The sequence below is a fragment of the Lissotriton vulgaris genome, chromosome 2_1 (genome assembly GCF_964263255.1).
Source record: "Lissotriton vulgaris chromosome 2_1, aLisVul1.2, whole genome shotgun sequence".
NCBI lineage: Eukaryota > Metazoa > Chordata > Amphibia > Caudata > Salamandridae > Lissotriton > Lissotriton vulgaris.
The window spans coordinates 1,346,741,548-1,346,766,223 of NC_141687.1; the positions used below are offsets into that span (position 1 = coordinate 1,346,741,548).

General features: G+C 45.6%; 1 protein-coding gene across 1 annotated transcript in view; it reads left to right on the forward strand.

Annotated features, from left to right (window-relative positions):
• LOC147732589 (uncharacterized) overlaps positions 1 to 24,676 on the forward strand; it is a 428,162-nt gene that overhangs the window by 142,616 nt on the left and 260,870 nt on the right. The window contains exon 4 of the mRNA XM_086957108.1: positions 6,838 to 6,916. Coding sequence (XP_086813234.1) covers positions 6,838 to 6,916 — 79 coding nt within the window. The remainder of the gene's footprint in view (positions 1 to 6,837; positions 6,917 to 24,676) is intronic.

The window sequence follows — 24,676 nt, forward strand, 5'->3', positions numbered from 1 at the left end:
GTGTTGAATTTGTTTCAAGATTTTTATTCTAATCTGTATAGTACAGCCGGGGGGTCGGACACTGATAACATGTCAGAGTTCCTAGAATCTGTAGCACTTGCGTGGTTTAATGATAACCACAGATTATACATGGATCTGCCCATCACGAAAGAAGATGTGGCACAAGTGATTAAGAGTCTTCCGTTGAATAAAGCCCCAGGTCCAGATGGCCTAACAACTGCTTTCTACAAAACCTATGCTGAAGAACTGGCACCTAGGTTACTTACTGTGTACGAGGAGGCATTGGAAGCGGAAATCTTGCCCCAATCCATGAGGGAGGCTAGGATTATAACATTATTGAAGCCGGAAAAGGCGGGAATAGAATTAGACTCTTATAGACCACTGAGTTTTGATAAATGTTGTTGTCAAAATCTACGCAAAATTGCTGGCTAATCATTTACAGCTGATGCTGCCAATGATTGCCCTCCCCGACCAATCGGGATTTATCCCAGGGAGGTCGACGTTGCATAATTTGCACACGTTATTTTCCGTAATACATTACTTGCATCCAAGTGTACAGGCTGCGGCGATATTCCTAAACGCCACTAAGGCGTTTGACACCTTAGAGTGGCCATACTTGTTTTTTGTGTTGCAGCGCATGGGGTTCAGCCCTTTATTTATAAACAGGATTAAGCTGCTGTATACGGCCCCTAGGGCCCGTGTTAGGGTGAATGGCATATTGTCAGACTCCTTCAAAATCTCGAGAGGAACAAGGCAGGGATGCCCGCTGTCACCGCTCTTGTTTTCCATAGCTATGGAACCATTGGCAGCGAGGATAAGGCAGCACCATACTGCCAGGGGCATAGGATTCAGCACTCGTAGCCTCTTAATATCTTTATATGCGGACGATGTCGTGAGTTCATCAGATTTGGGGGGTTTGCTGGCATATCTATAAATTGGAAGAAATCAGTGATTTTCCCACTTACTGATGGCACGAGGGAGGTTTGTTCTGAGTTCCCCCTAAGATGGGAGGCCACAGAGGTTAAATATTTGGGGGTGTGGCTGAGCAGAAACCTTCAGGACATTTGGAATCTGAATTTTGGTCGGGCCTACACATGGCTGGAAGGGAAAGTTGCTATTTGGTCTAAGTTGCCTCTATCAGTGGCGGGAAGGGTGGCGCTAGCAAAGATGGTCATCCTGCCCAAATTCCTTTATTTATTTGTGAATGTGCCGGTTCCTCTCACCAAACATTTCTTCGGGGTCTTGCGCTCGCAGCTCCTGTCCTTGGTATGGGCGAATGGACAAGCCAGGGTGTCATGGAACCTTCTGGCCCTTCCCCTAAAACAGGGTGGATTGGGGGCCCCTGACATGCACCTATATGCCCAAAGTGCACAAGCCCAGTTTCTCCACTTCTGGGTGCACGAAACGCCATTTCAACCACATGTGGCGGTTGAGAGGGACGAGGTGGCTCCAGTGCCACTGGCTGTAGCTCTGTATTAAACCGCACGTCACCCTAGGAAGGATGTTGACACTGCTGGAACTTTACGATGGGTGTGGCGTGAGCTGCAGAAGAGGGCGGGTATTTTGAAGCTATATGCGCCATCAATGCTATTGGAACATAACCCTATGATACCATGTATGGAGAGAGGTGTTGGTAAGACCCAGCTTGACGCAATGAAATTGAAAACTTTTGCTGATCTTTACCGGGATGGCAGTTTCAAACTTTCCCCAATTGATACAGACGAGCAAGTAGTACTGTTTTCTGAAAATGTTTTATACCACCAGATACGCACTGTGTGTGGTGCGCTGTACACAGATTTTCCTGAGTACCCCCGACGATGCTAGCACTGGAAAATGTTCTTAAAACGCAGTCCTCTAGGAAGTTGGTAACAAGACTTTATACAGTAATGCAGACTGCTTATCCGATTCTGAAGCCCAAGTCCTTGGAGCTTTGGAATATTGACTTAAATCCACAGATTACGGAGGAACAGCGGGGATATTGTTGTAGTCAATTGTCTGAGCTATCCCCAAACTATCGCCTGAGATTGATTCACTTTAAGTTCCTGCACAGATGTTACCGGACACCGGTTAGCCTATACCGCATGCGATTAAGAGATGATGCTAGATGTTGGAAATGTGGGTATTAGCAGGCTACGTTTTTGCATGTGGTTTGGGAATGCCCGAGATTGCAATTATTTTGTGATGAGGTATTTCACACAGTGATTCACATTGTTGGCAGGGAGGATCCACCTTCCCCATTGTTGGGACTTCTAGGATATGTGCGTGACACGACACCTAAACGGCGAAAATGACATGCACTGCTTCTGCTCTATGCCCGCAGACAGGCTGCTCTTTGCTCGGGCAGGAGGCAGGTTCCAGACATTAAAAATTGGTTGTCGGATGTGACATATGGGCACACTCAATTAGAGTTATTCTGGGATCAGATGCCTTCTGCGTCCCAACCAGCTGACATATGGGAACCCTTCCTGGAATGGATGCGGTTGACCACAGCCCAGGCGGAGCAAGTTGAGGGTTCTGTAGATTAGAAAGTGGGACTGGTGGAAATGTAATAATGATATCTATGTTAATAAGGGATGATGACGCAGGAAATTGTAACACCCAAATGTTGATTCAGTTGTCATTATACATATGCAACATACGGTCCGACTGGATCAATGAGGTGTACTGTTTAAGTTGATTTCTTACGCCTCCTACCACTGTTTATTGTACTGACGTTGTAATATGTATATATATATCTGGTATACAGTAATACTGATATATGAACCTAGACTATTTGTTAGGAAATGGAAACTTATGCCTTGACATGTACTAAGTATTATGTTCGTGCTGTGGCTAGCTCCTGGTTGGCACTTATGCCTCTTTTGTTCTGTAATATGTTGGAAAACCAGTAAAGACAAATAAAAAAATAAAAAAACATTTGCCAGCATACACATTTCTTGAACACTCTTTACAGATTACATGCACAAGGGAGCTGTGGAGTAAACAAATGCCTTACCAAGCATTCAAATTAATAATAAATAAGGCTGCAAGGCTCCACTCATTATTGACCGATAAAGATCTTTTTCACACAAGAAGTCACTCGTGGACACTGATTAATACTTATAAAACCTTGAAACAAGTGGCCTATCTGGACTCCACTTATTCCATTTACGTAAAGAGGAAATTAATAACGTTAAGGTTCGGACAGGTCCCAACTCTTGCGGAAGCCCCTCATTGGAAACTAAAAGAAAACGAAAATTGCCGGCATTGTGGTTCTAAAAAAGATGATTTGATTAATCTTGTATGTCACTGCAAGACATTGCAACCAGCGCGAACCACAATATTGTGACGAGCATTTCAGGATAGAGGCATACGATCGTGCAGGTCAGCTATTACATGTGGACTAGACTCCAATGACCCTCAAATTAATTGTAAATTGATTACATTTCTACGACTTCACGAGCAAGAACTGAATGTTAAATCATAGTAATAATATAAATCGTATTTTACAATTCCATAATTTCTTAGGATTTTATGTTTTTATAGAGCTGTAACTTTGATATGAAGCAGACTTTTCAAAATTAGAATTTGGTACATTGTTATGGTTTTAACTAACTGAACAGTAAATAAACAATTTCAATTTCAATTTCCAATAGGCTCTGCGCATTGGAATAATATATCCTATAGATGTGACGTAGGACTTAGGTCGACTAGGTCTCTATCGAATATATTAGACTTAGTTGTGAGTGCCAGCTAGCTCAGAGGTCACTAGAAACTTTCTCGAATAAACAAAGAGGGATTAGTTTCTGACAACCGCATAAACATGACAACTTTGTTTTCCCAAGATAAAACGTATCTTCAGAGTCGTGGAAACAATACATAGATATTTCACTCAGTCAATCGTGCATGCTTCGTTTCATCAGAGGTGCAGAGAAACAGAGAGACAGGCGTTTTCAATAAAAGTATTTATTGAACAGTCTTCTTTCTCATGCAGAAGAAATGAACTCCTACAATCGTAATACCGGCTGTAAAGTATAACGCGTACAGCAAGAAGAGTATTATAAAATAATACTGTAAAAGCATGGTATGGTTTCTAAGCCATAAAATACATACATAAATAAAAAAGCTAAAAAGTACTCAACTGGTGCTTCTAAAATATGCCTACCCCGATGTACCTAACCTAAGTCTAGTACGAGGGAAGAAGCAAGTATGGTGTAGCATAGGTTTAGTTTCTTTGCCAAGAATCTATCCAAGATTTCTCTTAGGGTCTAATCAGCTCCGTAACTTGGTTTAGAATGAAGGCGGTCTGGTATCTCTGTCTCAGGACTCAATTTCCCAACACCCCGCAAGGGGAGCTTGGAAACTCTGGAGCTGGATTCTCAGCGAGAGAAAGGCAGCCTCTGTGTCAGTGCGTCAGCTGGAGGGTCGGCTTCCTTCGGCACTTGCTGTAGGGAGCTGCGTCGGGCAAGTAGATAGTCGAACTGCTCCAAACCATTGTGTGTTTGCTAGGGCAAGTGTGGGCATATTTATACCTTGAAGGTGCCTGGGTTGACGTAAAGTCGGACATATTAACGTCACCAATGAACCCCAAGGGAATGGTAGTTCTTTGAAAACGCCATGATTTCTAGGACAAATCAATATTCAAGAAAGGGGATGTCCCTGACTGCTGAAGCCGAGTTTTCCAAGAAATCGTTGTGGCTTTTTGAAACTAGTGGAAGTAGCCATGCCTGTATTTAGACTGGATGGGTTAGGTCTAAATATGGTTAGGATTTCTATGCCTATATAAGGGCTAGGTGAATTATACCTATATAAGGGCATGAATCTGTAAATTACACTAGGGTCCTAAAACGCTATACAATAGTTGGTCTTTAAGAGATGAGTCTTAAGAGGTCGGTGTCTCCTCCCCCAAAGTCCCATGAAGATCGAAGTGAAGTGACACCTGCCCCGTCTCTAGTAGCCTTTCCAGCAACGCCACTGACTTCGCTTAGATGTCCTCATCCGGAACTGGAGGTTGATCCATTTCTTTCTCCTCCCCCTTCCCCCCCATGACAGGAACAGAAGTATCCAAAATTCCCTGCTCCAGGGTCCGACCCTTCAGATTTTTTTAATGCTATGTATCGCATTTGTAACTCGGCGATGACTACATCGCACGCCAATTTCTACAACATTGGGGATCCATAGCATTGGATCTGTGGGTTTAAAATATTGTTGAAAGTGGATTTAAAATATTGTCGAAAATGGATATGCCCTACCCTTCCAAGAACACCTCACCTGGACATTTTTGCCACACATGATAACATGAATGCCAGTCATTCTACAGCCTCCATTATTTGATGCAGGGAGCACTGGGGGATGTGTTTCAATTTGAATCGGGCTCCCTGCTGTCTTACATTTTTCCCCATCCCCTGATTCCTCCCGTTCTGAGGAAGATTTGCCAATACCAGATTAAAGCCACAGTAATAGCCCTGGAGTGGCTGCAAAGGGTGTGATACACAGACCTTCATGTGTGATGCACATACCTTCACCTCTCACTTTGCCCTCCACTCCGTCTCTCTCACAGGGCAGACCTCCTTTCACAGGGGTAGGTTCCACATCCCCACCTCCAGAACCAGCATCTACATGCCTGAAGATATTGAACGGGGCAACCTGAGGTCGTTTTCACTTCCCCATATGTTGTGGATGTTATTTAATCCACCAGAAGAGACTCCACCAAGTCCGGTAATGCTGGCTGATGGGCTAAGTTTGTAAAGTGGTGTGTGGGAAGAATTCTATAGACGACCCCCATTTGTCTGATATTTTAAGGTTTGCCCTTTCCTTGGCTCAACACGGCTATGCAGTTGTAATGACTAAGGTCTGTTTGTCTGAACTTTTGTCATTCCTTTGTTCACCCGATCAATCTTGTCTGTTTAAGTCCCTAAAGTGTTAAGATTTATTTAGGTACGTACTAACAAATACCCTCTCACTCCATTCATTATGCCTCAGTGGGATCTTAATTTGGTTACTTATTTGCCTTATTTGTTCTCCATTCGAACATTTACAAAGTAAGACTACTTACTTTTAAGGCAATTTTTCTAGTGGCTATAAGATCTGTTAGACGAGTTCGTGAGTTGCAGGACCTTGGTGTTAAGCCCCCCTTCACGACTTGCTGTTTTGAGAACCAGGGCTGCTTTACTGCTAAAGGTAGATCCTCCTTTGCACTTGGGCTAGTCAATCACCCTTTTTACTTTCTCTCCTCCTTCACATCAATTTAAAGACGAGGAAAGGCTTCATCAATAGGATCTCAAAAGGGCTGAGCTTTTATGTGCTTCTCTGTGCCTTTTTCGTTAATTTAACCCGTTCCGTGCTTATGACGGAACCATGCCGCCATGAGCCACGGGCGGCGTGTGCTCATAACAGCGTGGTTCCGTCATGCGGCTGCCGCTCCGCCCAGGCAGCATTACTTCCCTGCCTGTGCAGGCGAATTAAAGAGCGGGCGGGCACCCCTCCCCCCCCCCCCCCCCCCCCCGATATTCGCGCCGTGACGAAGGGGTTAACCACCAATATGACCTCATTCAATTCAGAAATAAGCCAAGGGTGAAAATTAGATCAGGTGCTGGACAGTTGAATGCTTGGGGACTGCATCATAGCAAATACAATGGTTCACAAATTCCTATAGAAAAAGATCATGAAAGTTTTTTAAGATGAGATACCATGATAAGAAATCTTCAGTAGTTCCTTATTCATCTGGTACAATTATCTTGTACTTAATTGCTGCTTCTCACCGAGCGCTTGATTTTCTATCACTTTTTGATATATGTTATAGTGAGAAAAAATAGTTGCAACAGCATGTTAAAGTCTCTGTACTTTTTATGTTTTCAGGGTCTACTCTATGTATTTGGTGGAATGCTTGATTCTGGATTCACTCAAGGAAAGACTCCTCTCTGGCTGTACAATATTGGTATGATGTTTAATCCTTTGATTTTAATCTACGACATGTATAACACTTTGAAGTTTGTTTTCTGGATTGTAGGTACTGAATAATTCAGCGCTGTGTGAGTGGACCTGGAGCATGCCCATATCTATCTATCTATCTATCTATCTATCTATCTATCTATCTATCTAGAGCGATATATAGATATAGATAGGACCAAGTTTCCATAGGAAGAGCATTTTTTGTTTTGCTTATAACCTTGGAGTTGTTTGATGAATTTGTCATGACATTTTTAAAACTCTGTTCATATCAGCTCCTATGTTGAAAGTTTGGGGGTGATTGGTCGAGCGGGGGCCGAGATAAAAGGTGGTCCCAAAACGTGTTTTCTCCATGTTAATTTTAGACAAGGCTACTGGTCGAACGGGTGAACGGAATTACCCCAAATTTGGCAGAGAGAAGGGTCTTGAATTTGAATTTGAATTTAAAATACTTATAAAGCGCTGCATTCACCATGCGGTTTCTTGGCACTATGGAGACAAATTTAGCAGAAGAGAAGCAGTAGATACTGATGCAATGAAAGGAGCCAAAAAAATTACAAAGGGAAGGCCTGATTAAACAAAAAGGTTTTGAGATCTTTACGGAAAGAAGAGTAATGTTTAGCAGACCGTAAGTGATGGGGGAGGGAGTTCCAAAAGGTGGGTGCCAAAGTTGAAAAGTTGGCCCCTCCCCACTTTTTGCGTTTGTAACGAGGAATTTGCAGAAGTGATTGGGATGACGAACGAAGCTCTCTGGCACGGACATACTCCCTAATCAGGGAGGTAATGAAGGCGGGAGCAGAACCCTGGCAGGCCTGGAAGACCATACAGCCAGTTTTAAAAAGGGATCACTCCCTGACAGGAAGCCAGTGGAGCGCCTTTAGTAAAGGGGTTCAGTGATGGGAGCGGGAAAGGCCGTACACTAATCGGGCCGCCTGGTTCTGAACCATCTGGAGCTTCCGTAGGCTGTACGCCGGGATGCCGTTATACAGGGCATTGGCGTAATCCAGCCGGGAGATCACCAAAGCGGACATAATCAGTTTAAGTGCCAGGGGAGAAAAGAAGCGGTAAACAGTGCGAATGGTGCAAAGAGTGAGAAAGCAAGAAGAAACAACAGAACTAATTTGTGAGTGTAGGGTGAGATGATTGTTCATTTTGATACCTAGGGTCTTAACTGTAGAAGAAGGAGTGGGAGGGGGACCAAAGGAAGAAGGCCAGAATAAAGAGTTCCAGGGACTGGAAGAACCACCCGTGAGAACCAGCTCGGTTTTGTCCGGGTTCAGCTTCAGGTGGTTGTGGTTCATCCAGTCCCTGATAAAAATCATAATGGTTTGAAAATTAGAGATAGAGTAAGAAGAAGAAGAGAGGTTGAAAATGAGCTGGAGGTCATCCGCGTAGTTGTATACGGTGACCTCCAGCTGCTGGAGTGCAAAGATTAAGGGATAGATATTGAGGTTGAACAATAAAGGAGAGAGAGAAGAACCCTGGGGAACACCACAAGTGACCTTGAGTGGGGTGGCCCTGAGATCCCCTAACCGGACCGCCTGGGTGCGGTCCCTCAGGAAGGACGATGGCCAAATCAGGGCTGAGCCCACGATTCCCGCCGCTCTGACACGTGAAAGCAAGATGGAGTGGTCCACCGTGTCAAAAGCGGCGTAGAAATAGAGGAGCACCAACGCCTGGTGTTTGTTTTGGTCCATGCCCTCCCTGAGGTTGTCCAGGACCGACACCACGACGGACTCAGTGGAGTCCCTAGGACGGAAGCCTGCCTGACGAGACACCAGGCCCCCATTTGCTTCTACATGGGCGCTGAGTACCGATGTTACATGGCGCTCAAGCACCTTGCCCAAATAGGGCAGTAGTGAAATGGAGCAATAGTTGGCTGGGGCGGAGGGATCCGCACCAGGCTTCTTCAGAATAGGCACTATTGTAGCTGATTTAAGTGCTGGGATCACAACCCCCTGGGCGAGAGAACTGTTAAGGAAAGTGATCGGGGACTGGGTGCAAACAGAATAAATCTGTTGAAGAATACGTGCCGGGCAGATGTCTGCCGGGGAGCCTGATTTTACCTTAGGAAGTATTTCCAGGAATACTTCTTCAGTAAGAGGGGGAATGGAAGAAAGACGGCACTGGACAGTAGGGGGAAAGGGTTCAACAAACGTAGGAGAGGGGGGGTGGAATATTAGCCTTGATGATGGTAATTTTTTCCAGAAAGTACAAATTTAACGAATCACATAGGGACTGGGTGGGAGAAGGTTTAAGTGTAACCCTGTCGGAGTAGGCTAGGTCGTTAAATATTATGAAGATCTCCCTAGATTTATTCTCTGCCACCAGAATTTTTGTAGAAAAATAGGCAGTTTTAGCACCTAGTATTGCTTTTTTATAGTCACTTAATAGTCTGGAGTAGTGGATTTTTAATAAAGGACAGTAGTCCCTTCTCCATTGCCTCTCAGCCTGCCGAAGGGCCAGCTTTCGTTCCTTCAGGTCTTCACTGAACCACCGATTTGACTCCTTAAGTCGTCGAGTTGAAATCCGACGTAGGGGGGCTACCGAGTCGCAGCCTCCAGCGAGCCAGGTATTAATAACGGTTGCTTGAGATGAGGAAGATAAGCCCGCCAAATTAGGTGAGGAGTTCAGGAGCAAGGAAGACAATGAAGGGAAATCAACACGGTTCCAGTTCCGCGCCCAGGTGTTTTTGGCAAGCGGGACCTTAGTAACAGGGTTGAGGAGAAGGGAGAAAGAAATTAGAGCATGGTCTGACCAGGGACATGGGGATACAGACATGGAGGAAACGGAAATATTGAGAGACCAAACCTGGTCTAACATATGACTGTGTATGTGTGTCGGGACATGTATGTGAGGGACAAAATTCAGGGATTGGAGTAATTCTGTGAGCTGTTTGGAAGAAGAACACTCAAGGGGGTCCGAGGGCCAATAATTAAAATCGCCTAGCACTAGGACTGAGGCGTAGTTGACCGCCAAGGTGGCCAACAAGTCCTGAAGGGCTGGCATGAACAAAGGTGAAGAGTGGGGCGGACGATGCATTAAGAGACAAGTAAGCGGGGGAGAAAAAGTAAGAGAGCGGTCTTGGTCTAGAAAGCACGCTTTTGTTTATTAGGTGTAAATCCGTTCAGTAGTTTTGGAGAAATATCGAAATTTACAGATATTGATATTTGGGAATTCTGCCGTCTGATTGGCTGAGGCGTTACGAGCACAAGCTTGCTGCTTATTGGTTGCGAGTGCTGCGAGCTGTTGCAATTATGAAGTGTTGGCTGCCATTTTGTGATTCCGTTGAAGCGAGTAAGGGGAAAAAAGGGCGAAAAAAGAAGGAAAGGAGGGTAGGAGCACTGTAACCTCTGTGGGGGGAGTGCGAATCAAAGTAGTCACTCCTACCATTCTGAAAGTGCGGTGTTGCTCAGAGTGACATGGTGCTGAGATGATCTGCTGCTACACTCTGGTATGAAACCGAGAACCTAAACCGTGAGCTCATTGCTGTAAAGTGATGTGCTCTGGTCTTTGTAGCATATGTGTGCAAGTAGTGTTACTAGGCGCTTATACCATACAGGGAGTGGGAAGGGAACTACTGACCGCTATTGTACGTTTATACTATACCAGGAGCGTGAAACGAAGTACTCATGCCTACCGGTGTGAAGACTTGGGGATCAAACTGAGGTGATTGCTGTAAAGGGATGGGCTCTGGGCGCTGTAGTATACGTGTGCAAGTAGTGTTAGTAGGCGTTTATACCATACAGGGAGTGGCAAGCGAACTACTGACCGCTACTTTGTGTTTATACTATACCGGAAGCGGGAAGTGAAGTACTCACGCCTACCGGTGTGAAGACTCAGGATGAAACCAAGCTGATTGCTGTAAAGTGATGGGCTCTGGGCGCTGTAGGATACTAGCCGCTGTAGTATAACTAGGTAAGTAGTGTTAGTATGCATTTATAGTATATACGGAGTGGGTAGCGAACTACTTTCTCCTACTGGTCTGAAGACTCGAGGATTAAACCGTGAGCCTAAATCGTGAGCTCATTGCTGTAAAGTGATGTGCTCTGGGCGCTCTAGTATACCTGTGGAAGTAGTGTTAGTTTGCATTTATACAATACAGGGAGTGGGAAGCGAACTACTCACCCCTATCGGTCTCAAGACTCCTTTGCTGTAAAATCATGTGCTCTGTGTAGTATTCCAATGTAAGTCATAGTAGAATGTTGATATGTAATTCTACTAGAATGTAAGTATATAATGTTAGAATGTAGGGCTGACATGAGGGGAACCTTGGAGTTTGTACACATGCTGAGAAATCGATTGCCTTGCTGTCTGCTCCTGTTGGTGGGTGTTTAAGGTGTCTTGTTTTCCTGCAATGAATCTACTTAGCGGATCCACTGCTGTCTGTCTCTTCATTACATAAATTTGGCGACGAGTGGGAGAAGGTAAAAAGAAGGCAGCACTCACTAATATTTAAAAGTTGCTTGCATTGTGCTGAAGACCTGTTTTTTTCGTGTCGCTGTTTCTACTCATCCCAGGGTCGTCGGCTCATTGAACTATGTCATCCGACCTCTGGTTGGATTTATATTTTTAGATTTTGCGCTTCCTCTGCCTCTTCACTACACTCAGGTCGCTGTACTACACGTGTGTAAGTAGTGTTAGTATGCGTTTATACTAACCAATGCATCATGGTCCAAGGGAGCGCGACCTCCCAGGCGCAGCTCATACAATGTCCCGGGGTGTGAATCCACCGGACATTTATGTTTGCTATTAAAGGGCAATAGAGAGGATCCGTATGGTAAAAAGGGAGGAGGAAAAAAAAAAAAGCGAGGTCTCACCGGTTCATTTAAATGAGGCCCATGGTGGGTAATGTTCCGTGGCCAATCCTATTATTATATTGCGGGGTGTCTATAGGACTGGGGATCTTAATGTCACATGTAAAAAAGGCGCGGGAGGGCACAGAGACGTTTTGCAGCCTAGGGGATCGCCACCTTCCTGGGTATTGATTTCTAATTGTTCGGGGGGGCTTCGAGGCCAACTGAAGTCCGGGGATCGCAACCCTCCGGGGCTTTACTTAAATATGCATGGAAATCCTCTGCAGTCTCTGAAGCCTCGGTGGTCCTAGGCAGTGCCTTATTGGTTCTGTAATCACACGGGCAGTACTCTTGGTGTTATAAAGTGATACACTCATAGAAACCTTGCAAATGTAGAATTGCACTGGCTTCATTTATGTCTGTTGGTTAATATTTGGTAGGTGCACCGCAAAATTACAAATGTTTTCCCTCATAACCCCTTTTAATTTTCACAATAAACCACAGACAAGTGTTGTGAGAAAAAGAAGACCCATACACTCACTTATTTATTGGTAAAAAAATAACCTTTATTCAAACAACACAAATAAATGGAAACACAACTTTATTCGAACAAACAATGTATAACATGAAATAAGTGGGTGGAACTCCTCCGGAAGCAGCGTACAAAACCTACCAGACAAAAATGAAACATAAGTATGTGTGCCATGTGGAAGAGGAAAAGAAAAGTAGTCCGAATGAAAGTAAGATAGTGAGAATGGGAGGGAGAGGGAGTGGGTGGAAGGGAGAAGGGGAGGGAGAGTCAAAAGAAAAGAGGAAGGAGAAGACAGAGCATCGGCCTACTGCACCCAGACCTCAGTGTTTACCTCCCGTCACCCGTTTGTCTAGAACGCTGGGGTCCTCAAGAAAGTGTGGTCCAGAAAGTCCTTAAAATGAAACATATAAATAAGGCCAGAGATTACATTATTAGCTACAGGAACAACGCTTGCCTGCACCTGTGCACCCAGGGTGCTGCACCCCTACACCTTCCCCCGCACTGTGCTCAATTATAGGTCCAGCGCACCGAGGTGTCACAGCTCACCTGCCACCATCGGTGTGTCCAACTACGTGTTGGTGCAAGCTCCGAGTCCGGGGTACCTTTGTAGGGTGGGAGAGCAGGTCTCCGGTCGGGGACGGTGACTTGATACCACGATGGAAGGCGTCAAAATGCTGAGGGCATCATCCCGGGGTGAGCACTCGCTCCGCCCATTTTGGGTTAGTGGTGGAAACGTCTGGAGGTAAATGAAGGTTTATTTCAAGCTTAATAGGAAACATCAGTTGAGTGCATCCTTTGTTTTTGAAGTACGATCTACCAACTGTTAGTGGTAATCGTGGTTCAAAGAGGAGTTGGTGCACGAAAATACACATGGTTAAATATTATGTTATACCAACGTTCACATACAAAGGAACAGAGTGGATGCTAGAAGCATAATGTGCGCGTGTAATGCAGTGGCGGAAGCCTGTGTGCATGTACACTTAGTAATGAGCTCACTACAGTGCCCTAAAAGCCAACGCCACATGTCTGTAGGGCAGCGCTGCCCGCTGGCTCAGGCCTATAGTACCGTCCAGCAGGTCCTTAAAATGAGACAGACATGTGACTGAATGAGGTCAGAGAACACATCATTATGCACGTCAACATCGCTTGTTCGCACCTGTGCGCCCAGGCTGATGCACCCCACCCATCCTGCAGCACTGCGCTCAACACGTGTCTGTAGGGCAACTCTGCCCGCCGGCTCAGGCCTACAGTACGGTCCAGCAGGTCCTTAAAATGAGACAGAGATGTGACTGAATGAGGTCAGAGATCACATCATTACGCACGGCAACACCACTTGTTCGCACCTGCGCAAGCAGGCCGATGCACCCCACCCCTCCCGCAGCACTACACTCAACACGTGTCTGTAGGGCAGTGCTGTCCGCTAGCTCAGGCCTACAGTACGGTGCAGCAGTTCCTTAAAATGAGACAGACATGTGACTGAATGAGGTCAGAGATCACATCATTACGGAGGGCAATATCGCTTGTTCGCACCTGCGCACCCAGGCTGATGCACCACACCCCTCCCACAGCACTGTGCTCAATTGCAGCCCCTGTGCACCCAGGCACCACTGCTCACCTGCTGTCATTGTTGTGTGTGCAAACACTACGGGCAGCAGTGTTCACAATTCAGTTGCAGTGTTGATTGCAGGATGGTGTACACCTCATGGATCACTTTTTTTAATTGCGCATTGTGATATGCGAGCGGGATGCAGCCATATCACCTGAGGCAGTGTGGAAGAACTGGGACATGTGGCGTTGTCGTTATCCTATTTATACGTACGCAAAGTCGTCTGGGCTTGTGTACGCCAGGCCAGCGTAGGGGTGTGAATAATTGTTCCGGGGATCTGGGGGTTGTTCAGTTCCTGCCTGGCCAGGAAGTGTACTTATGTGTGTTTCTTTTGCAGTTTTGACATCGCAGAATGTGCAATTTACATTAATGTAGCATGTACCGGGAGGGCCGCAACTATCGCTAATGAGATGCTGTTCGAAATGATTGAATGGCGAACATCACATGTCGTTGTTAAGGTTGTGGATATGCGCAGACACGCATGTCAATAGTGTGCAGTAATATTGAAAGTGTTGCTATCACGAAGCGTACACATGTGAATGTGCTCGGATGGAGGGAGGATCAGCAGTGAGGCTACGTAATACACAGTGATAACGCTCATTACAGTCAAGCAATGTATGTCAAAAGTGAATCTCACATATAACACACTACTATATTTGTAAAGCCTGACAACAGAGCGTACAGCAATACAAATCTACACATTACTGTTTACTGTTTGTCACATGTGATCTAGGATGTGTACTCTGCCCATGGCTGATGATACTTAGAGCCACCAATACCCGGGCCGAAAGGCAGCACAATAATGTGCACACACACACACACCAGGGGCATCGTGTAACACACATTTGTTTTTTGATGTAACGTTTGAGATGCATGGCCATCAAACGTGGAAGGCTAATGTACAGACCATGAATATTGATCAAGAGGATCGTTGCATGTTGTATGTAGTATAAGATATGTGTATACAGAAAAACACTTTTCAAAAAAGCTCTCTAAGCAGAAGAGGTGTCTCATCAAATTCTGTAGAGAAAATAACTAAAATGGGTGGGGTCGTTCCAACTGTCACAATGGGAAATGTTATGAAGCAATCAAATGCTTTTTATAAGGTCACATGGAAATCGCGCATGAGGCAAATGTTCAACTAACTATAACGTCCCTGAAGCCTATATTTTTTTTTAGTGACTGTCTAAGGTTTTTTAAATGCTAATTCCTAGTCTGTAAAACCTATGTTTTTTTCAGTGAATATATATATTACCTACTGGCGGTCGCCAGTAGGTAGTTATAGTTAGGACCTATTATCTATAGGAAATCCGCAACATTCTATTTGGAATAACTTTGGCGCCAGCTAATGAATCTTCGTGAAATTTTAATAAACTGGTGGCCAGCTTCGGTCCGCTCCCATTGTAAAAGTCTCGGGGTGATTTGTCAAGCGGGGGCTGAGAAAAAAGGGGGGTCCCAAAACGTGTTTTCCCCATGCAATTTTCCGTAGGAACCGTTAATCGTGGCTACAGCCCGAACTGCTGAACAGAATTACACCAAATTTGGTAAATAGGTAGACCTTGGTTCAGACTCATGGCTTTTGATTAAATTAAAGTAAATCTGTTCAGTAATTCCTGAGAATATCAAAAGTAAAATCATAGATATATCTATGGCTGCGGTGGATCTGCGCATCCTGAGCGCACCCTTACGATCACAAGCTGCATTCTTATTTGTTGTCAACTGTCTGTCAACACTCCAAACCAGGAAGTGTTGGCAACCATTTTGTGCCTCGGTAGAGGCGAGGGTCAAGAAATCAGTGGAACAAGTGTTCAAAACGTATAACTGGGGCAGGTTAGAATTATCTTGACCCTTCAGACCTGCTTAGGGTGTGTCACAAGGACCCCCAGGCCCCCCCAATTCTTTTTTTAAATGAAGAAATGTGTGCAGGGTGCAGTGATTCGCCGTAAAAAATAAATAAAAACGAAGCGCAGGCTCCTGTGCTTGTTTAAAAATTAAGTACCGGGGTGGCACAAATCCCGCGGTCTAAAATATAAAATTTGATGGGGATCCAGAGGAGCCCTGCAGCCCGGGGACCGCCATCCCTCGGTGCTACAAAATAAACGGGTGGGGGGGCTCAAAGGTACTCCCCCAGTAAAATACTTGGGTGGGGGGCTTAAAGGCCCTCTTCAGCCCCGGGGACTGCTACTCTTTAGGGCTTTCAAAAAAATGGGTGAGGGGGCTTAAAGGTCCCTCTAAGCCCCGGGGATCACCACCCTCTGGGGCTTTTTAAAGTGTGGGAGGGGGGTCGTGTGGCCCCCATTCTGGAGCAGTTGAGGGCCCTGGGGAACACCACTCCCCAGGGCCAACTCTTGCTGTGTCTCGGAGTGCCTACCCCCGGGACACTGCTGTTTGCTATGGCAGGGTGGGAGTCGAGGTTCCCGCTCTGTCATAGCAAACTTGAGGGTATATTAACAGGGGCCATTTCACCGCATTTTTTTTTAAAAAGCCAAAGATGAGGTGAAAATTATATTGCGCTGTTTACTAGGCGACGCTAAGATGCATTAACGCATGTTAGCAGTCGGTTTGCTAATGGCTCGCCTCTCATCTCCAATGAGTCGCAATGTTGGCATTCCCAGAGGCAAGGTAGGTGTTCCTATGACAATAGAACGTGGAAGAGGGAGGTACAACAATAGCGTTGTATTTACAAGGTGGCCCTGGACTTGAGAAGCAATTGCAAAACTCTCGCTAATTGCGGTTTATGCCGGATCCCAACATCTGCTCTGAAGTAGACTTAAGCATGTTTAATATGCGAGGTGGATTGATATGTTAAGTCCACAGTCTTATATTAACAAGCTTTTCACTTGCGAACATGAATTATCGCTTTATTTCTCGCGATATTGGGGGCATATTTACAAGGACAGCGTTAAAATTTTTGTCGCTTTAGCATCTGGAAAGTGCCGCTAAAGCGGCGATAATGGGCTTCATAATAGGCTCTTGAGAATTCCTGAGGATTCCAATAGAAGCCCAGGTGTACAGCAGAACATTTTATCGCTCTCCTCGTAAATATGCCTATTATAGACTCCTAATTTTACCGTAAAAAAAAAATATCACCTACTACTAATTTTTATTCTTCCCCGGGATCCCATCCTATGGGCGTATATACAACGTTGGGGACCGTGGGTGGAGCCCCAATGTTTCTATGGTCCCAGCCAGCTCCCCGCGTCCTTCTGAAGCCGCCATTACTTTTCCACACAGGGACCTGCTAATATGCAGGTCCCCGCTGGGAAAAGCAATCTGCTTTGTATTTGAAAGAGCGAGCAGGTTTTCCTGTTCTCTCTTTCAAAATCCAAACCAAGTTTGCTATGGCAGGGCGGGAGCTTCGGCTCACACCCTGCCATAGCAAACAGCAGTGTAGAAATCTCCTGGTAAGACAACAAAGGATTATCAAGCCCATTATCGCCGTTTTAGCGGCAGTTTGCTGCCGCTAAAGCGGTGATAAGTTTAACGCCGTCCTTGTAAATATGCCAATAAGTTTTGGAATGTGGACAATCCCGTCTTCCATTTAAATAGCCACGAAGTATTTAGTGAAGTGCACACTGTTATACATGAAGCAGCAGTGTCTGATTGGGATCGATAAAGAATTGCCCATTGTTGAGTACAGAGTAGGCAAATTTTACATGGGGTTTTGGAACGCCAGTGGCCATTGCTCGCGCCCTCTCTTGAGGTTAATTCGAAGAGTTGTTTACTTCTTTTGCTCCTGATGTACACAGTGTTCTGTCATCTCGGTTTCCTTTCTCTTCTGTCATGTAGAGGACTTTATGGTAATATGACGGTTTCTGTACAGCCATCACCTTTGAACCCTACCCCCAAACTGCTTACTGCCTGTTACCATAGTAACAGTTCATGGAACATTCAATTGAGCACACAGGTCACAAGTTCAGCACACAATGTTGCTAATCCAAACAGTAAGCGTGCTTGACTTTTCAAAATTTTCCATAGGAACCGTTAATCGCAGCTACAGCCTCTCATTGAAAAGGTAGAAGAGCTGGTAAAGAGTTAGTATTACACTTCTAGTTATAAACATCATTCTTTTCTTAGTAAAACTTTGAGCCCCGTCAGTTATTCTTTTACAAATTAAGGGGTATAATTTTAACGGCTTCCTTGTAAATATGCCCCAAAGTACTGTGTTAATGTCACATGTGACTTGGGTACAGAGACTTTTTGTAGTCTAGGAGACAGCCACCTTCCCGAGAATTATTTACTAATTCTTCGAGGAGTTTGATGCAACTTAAGTCCGGGAATTGTCATACTCAGGATCTTTATTTTAATATGCAGGGTGTGCCTCGGCTGTCTCTGAAGCCTCGGTGGTGCTAGGCAGTGCCATATTTGTGGTTTTTTATTTTTTATTTTTTTTATTCAGCGCACAGCTGCCCCAGCGAAGGGGCGTCCTGGCGCCTGATCAAGTACCACAACACAACAAATCACCGCTGAAAAGAAAGGAGATCAGTCGACAGAGGTGAACAAATGGGTTTTGATCGCACGTCTGAAGAGAGTCAGGCTGTTCAGGGCACGGATATGGACAGGAAGGGAGTTCCATAATCCAGCCGCCATAACGCGAAATGAGCGGCCTCCTATCCTACTCAGTCTGAATCTAGGCGTGCTCGCTAGATGAAGAGATTCCGACCTGAGAGACCGCCTGGGGACATACGGGGAAACAAGACCCGTCAGGGCAGGAGGTGATGAGAATTTCAGGATCTTGAATGTCAGACAGAGTGCCTTGAATTTGATTCTCTGTCTGACCGGCAGCCAGTGAAGGGAGGTCAAAACTGCAGATACAGAGCACCGTCTCGGGAGGCCCACAATGGCCCGCGCAGCGGCATTCTGCACCCTCTGCAGTCTGGTGGCCTCGGCCTGATTAACACCAAGCAGCAGAGCATTCCCGTAGTCCAGCCGAGAAAGAATAGAGGCTTGGACCACCAGTTGCCGAGTGGGGGGGTCGAAGAATTTGAGGACTGGTCTCAGTCCTCGCAGAATACCATAGCAGGTAGCTGTGATCTTCTTTGTATGGCTGGTAAAAGAGAGGTTGGAATCCAGCCAGACCCCCAAGTTCTTCACTTCGGCCGCTGGGATGGGAGTCACCCCCAATTCAGGAGGCCACCATTGATCTCCCCACAATTCCGCTTGCTTTCCTAAGGTCAGGACTTCGGTTTTCTTGGCGTTTAACTGTAAACAGTTAATACGCATCCAGTTCGCCACGGCTAAAAGCCCTGCGCGAAACCTGGGGGCAGTCACCTCAGGGTCCCCACTGAGTGTCACCGCCAGCTGCGTGTCGTCTGCGTACGATGTCATGGTTAAGCCACTTTGTCTGACGACAGCAGCCAGCGGTTTCACATACAAGTTGAACAAAGTGGGGCTCAACGCAGAGCCCTGAGGGACTCCTAGGCCCAGAGGATGGAAAGAGGACTGACCAGGTGGAATGGCCACTTTAAAAAACCGGTCCGAGAGGAAAGAGCGGAACCATTGAAGAGCTTTCCCCTCAAGTCCCACTTCCTCCAGCCTCCGCAACAATCACATGGGCAGTACTTATGGGGTTATAAAGTGATACACTAATAGAACTCTTGTACTTGTATAATTACTCAGGATTTATGTGCCTAAGAGTTACTTACATATTTTTTTGTAGGTGTAATGTTAAATAGTATTGACTTTAAAATCTTCTATAGCAGATGATTATCACACTAAATAATAGTCAAAAGACCTATACACTCAGTTTTTTTTTTTTTTAAATGATCCTTTATTAAAATAGAAATAAATGGGGGGCGTGGCTTGCAGCCGAGCAAGATGGCTGCCTAGTTGTGGAGCTCCGGAGGTAGCGTAGCCCTTCTCAAATATCCGATCATTGATCCGTAACAGTACGGTGCTCCAGAGGCTGGGACCGATGTCTGGGACCGAGCGGCGACGACCGGAGGAACTCCGGTAAAAAACCAAGGCCGGGAAGTGGCAGAAACAGCAGGTAACCTGAAGCGGCCTACTCAAGGTGCGGAGACCGGGGCCTCGAGTGGGTACTGGCCCTGAAGCGAAGACTGAGTGAGGCGGAGAGCACCGACGGCAGGCAGGTGGTGGCGTAAGCAGGCAATGACATAACGGACGGACGCCCCACGGAGATCAGGAGGCGGTCGAAACTGCAGGTGCGGTAACTCCGAGCCGAGTTCTAGAGTGGGGAGACCACGGGGGCAACAATATAGAAAATAAGCCTGAAAAGAGACACCCGGATGCCCGAGCTCCGCTGGACTACCGGGCTGATTGACTTGCAGAGACCTGGGTCGAGTGGCATTGGTTGGCGGCTACGGTGCGAGTGCTGATTGCCAACACCCCCCCTCCCTCCTGAAGTGGTTTACAGACATTAGCGAGGTGCATTGGGCAACCTGTGGCGAAGTGCTCAGTCAGTGGCATTCAGCGCCCCCTGCTCAGGGTATGTGGAGAGGACGAGTCAGCTCTCAAAAGAAAACCAGAACAGTATAAGGGAGGACACCCGCCGGTCATGATGGTGGGTTGATACACGAGGACTTGGTGGCGGCTGATAGCGAGGGACCGACGGCGAGAGACACAACGCAGAATTTGTCGCAAAAAATTTGGCACCCCCTTGGAGCGTTTAAAGTGTGACGTGGTGCACTGGGCGTTCTTGCCTCTTACACTCTTGGGTAGAGCGGCGTTATACAAAATGATGGCCCTGCCTAGATTTCTTTACACCCTTGATAATACGCTCTATCTGGTTCCACCCCGCTATTTTACGCAGGTAGCAGCACAGGTATCGAATCTTCTTTGGTGTCATCGACCGGCGCGTATAGCGCAGGTGAAATTATATAAAAGTTGGTATGATGGCGGGAATGCGCTTCCGAATCTACAATTATATTACTGGGCGGCACAACTTAAAGTCATCAATCAGTGGATTCACGCACCCCATGACCCAGCATATAGGGCAGATAGAGCGCAACTGGGAGCGAACAATATGCTAGTAGTGCTTTACAAAAGAGGGCTAGTTTCGAAACTGGAGGGGCCAACGAAACACACAGCCGTGTTATGGTACAAGGCGCAGGCTAAACTGGAGTGGAGAGGGGTTGTAACCAAACTTACCCCGCTCTGGGATACTAAGGCGCTAGGGCTGCTGCGGAGCAGTAAGGGCTTTACACAATGGGACAATATAGGCATTTCCACAGTGGGAGATTTGTGGGACAAAGGAACAGAGATGCCCTTCATCCAGTTCTGGCAGCATTATGACCTGGGTCCAAATGAGATATACAGATACATACAGATACGACACGCATTGTTGATGGTCATTCCACCAGACACTGAGGTCCCTGAGGCTGCCCCGCTAGAAGATCGTTTACTCACTGACCACATGCAGAAAAGCGCCACATCGCTTACCTATAGGAAGTTACTCAATAACCTACCAGACCCCACAGCTGCACTGCGAGGGAAATGGGCGGTGGAGGTGGGAGACATGGACGATTCAGAGTGGCTAGAAGCCCTGGCGTCACCTAAAGAGGTGGGAATCTCTGTCAAACTTCGGCTAGTGCAGCTTAAAATCCTGCATCGCATATTCAAGTCAAGTCAAGTCAAGTCAAAATATGCTTTATTCGAGATTTCACTCATAAAAGCAAGAACAGTCTAAATTTAAAAATACAATTAAATTGTCAATCAATTATATAAAAAGATAAAGCATACTATTTACAGTTTATGATTCTGTATACAATTCCAATTTTAAAAAATGTCATACATCAAAAGTTATCCATTTTAGAAATAGTTAAAAAGAGTTAAAAAAAAAACCCAGGTCTAACAAATTTGTAATAAAAACATAGATAGATTATACGGGCAGTTTACCCAGACAGAGAATAGTCAAGTGACTAGCAGTCTCTGTCTGATCGACCATGCCCATCCAAGGTATTTGGCAGTTGCTATTAATATCCATATCTCACTGCTGGTGCATATAATACGCAAGGCAACTGTGCTACTGGTAGTCCCTAAGTTCTTGCACATTGGTTTTAACCATACACGTCTTGGGTCCGAATAGGCTGTGCAAGAAAATAAAAAATGGCCCGTAGTTTCATTAAAGGAACCATAAAACAGGGCAGCTAACACTCAACCCACCTTCCCATTTAGCTGTCAGAAATCTGAGAGGGAGTGAACCTGCTCTCAATTGGAATAGAAGTTTTCTGTCTCCAGGTCTAGTTATACTATCCCAGTAGGGTTCCAGGGAAGGGTACAACTTAGCCTCTAAGAATCCTTCAGTCATAGATCCTAGACTAGTGCTACTCCAACCCCGAGAGGCTCCCTTTTCCCAATAAATTTCTTTCAGACCACTTTTAGTAGGGAATATTGCTCCATCTGGGTCTGACCAAAGCGAACCCATTCCAAGCTCATTCAAGATTGCTTTCAAGGATTTAAGCCACCCGTTTTTATGGAATATATCGCATATACTACACTAGAACCACCTTACATAAACTACAGAGGGCACAAAAGCCATATTGCCTTCGGGGTTGTGGGGAGGATGGTACCTTTCTCCACACAATATGGGACTGCCCAGCGATAGTTGACTATTGGCCTCCGGTCTTACGCACAATCTCACAAACAATGGAGGTATCCCTTATGCCAGAGCCACGACGATGTTTACTAAATGTGTTGGAGCCTAATGACCTCACACGACATGGACAAACCTGGGTCACGTTAGGGCTCATAATCGCCAAAAGGGATATCGCACAGAAATGGGGAGCTGCAGAGAAACCTTCATTAGCAGCCTGGTGCAGGAACATGGATCTTGCTATGATCACCGAACGCACTGTATATGCCACTAGAGGAAGCCCACGCAAATGGAATAAAATATGGGCAGCCTGGAGCACTTACCCAGGGGACATTTGTGATCCACTGCCTGAGTCTGACTGCGATAGCTCGGATGAGGAATGAAAGGATGGGAGGGGACAGGAATGGGGACAAGGGTAAGGCAGGAACTGATCACCGAAGTGAGATGTAACATTGCATGTATAAAGTATTTATGTTGGAATGTGTGTAACTCAACCAAACGAGAAGCTAATCTGCAGATTGTCTGTATTGTCACTTTGATATCTGTCGTTAATGAAAATAAAAACATTTACAAAAAAAAAAAATTGAAATAAATAAATAGAAATGGAACTTTAACAGAACAGTATAATAAACAAAACGTGGGATGGACTCCAGTGGTAGCAGCGTAGATAACCTGCAAAACAAAAATGAAACATAAGTATATGTGCTATGTCAAAGAGGTAAAAAAAGCTACTTCGAATTAAAGGATCATAGTGAAAATGGAAGGGAGGGTAGGTGGAAGTGAAAAGGGGAGGGAGAGTTAAAAGTACTGAGGCAGGAGGAGATAGAGCGTCGGCTTATTGCACTCAGTCTTTAGTGTTTACTGTTCGTCACTCTTTTGACTAGGACACAGGAATCTGAGAGATAGAGTGTGGTTTAAGAAGTCTTTAAAATTAAATACATGAAGCCAGAGATCGCCGTTGTTTGAAAATATAGTCCTACATTATTACTTACTGGCAAATCGCTTACATGCACCTGTGCACCCAGTGTGCTGAACCCCAGTCCCTACCCTGCAATCTGCTCAATTATAGCTCTTGCACACTGAGGCTTCACAACTTACCTGCCACCACTGGTGTGCCCCACGACGTGATGGTATAAGCTCCGAGTCCGGGATTCAGTTGCATGGAAGAGCAGGTCTCCACAATGGAACAGTGTCTTTATACTGCCATGGAAGGTGTTAGAATGCTCAGGGCATCATTTCAGGAGAGAGTTCCCGCTCAGCCCCTTTCAGCCAATCAATTAATTTCTGTAAAGAGAGAAGTCATTTAATGGTGGAAACGTTTGCAGGTAAATGAATGTTTATTTTAGGCTTGATAGAAAATAGGAGTTGAGTGCATCCTTCGTTTTTGAAGTTCGATCAATCGTTAGTGATAATCGTGGTTGAAAGAGGAGTTGGAGTGCATGAGAAAACACAAGGTTAAATAATAATATATCATGCTAATGTTTATATACGTAGGAATAGAACGTATGCTAGAAACGTAATGTTCGCGTGTAATGCAGTGGCGGGAGCCTGTGTGCATGTACACTGAGTAAGAAAGTAACTAAAGTGTCCAAAAAGCTAAAGTCACGTATCTGTAGAGCAGCGCTTGTTGCTGGCTGAGGTCTATAGTACAGTCCAGTAGGTCCTCAAAATTAGATCAATGTGATTGAATGAGGTGAGAGATTACATCATTAGGGAAGGCAAGATCGCTTTTTCTCACATGCACACTCAGGGTAGTGCACCCCACCCCTCCCGCAGAATCACCCTCAACAGGAGTCTGTAGGGCAGCGCTGCTTGTAGGCTTAGGCCTACCTTATGGTACAGATGGTATTTAAAATGAGACAGAGATGTGACTGAATGAGGTCAAAGATCACAAATTAACATAACACTTGGCAATATTGCGTATTCGCACGTGTGCAGTGTGCCTGAAGTATTCCACCCCTTTTGTAGGTCCGCAGTGAAGAGGTGTCTGTAGGGAAGTGCCTGCTGGCTCCGATCTACAGTATGGTCCAGCGGGTCTTTAAAATAATTTAGAGATGAGACAGAATGAGGTGAGAGATCACGGCATTATGCAGGACAATATTGTTTGTTCGCACCGCGTTTAATTGGCGGCCTTGTGCACCTAGGCATTTAGCAAAGGTCACAACTTGAATTCTGCTTTGGATCTATACTGCAGACAGTGTTAAACTCATCCTTGATTTATTTATCTGCACTGTGGACAGTAGGGTTCATAACTTGAAAAG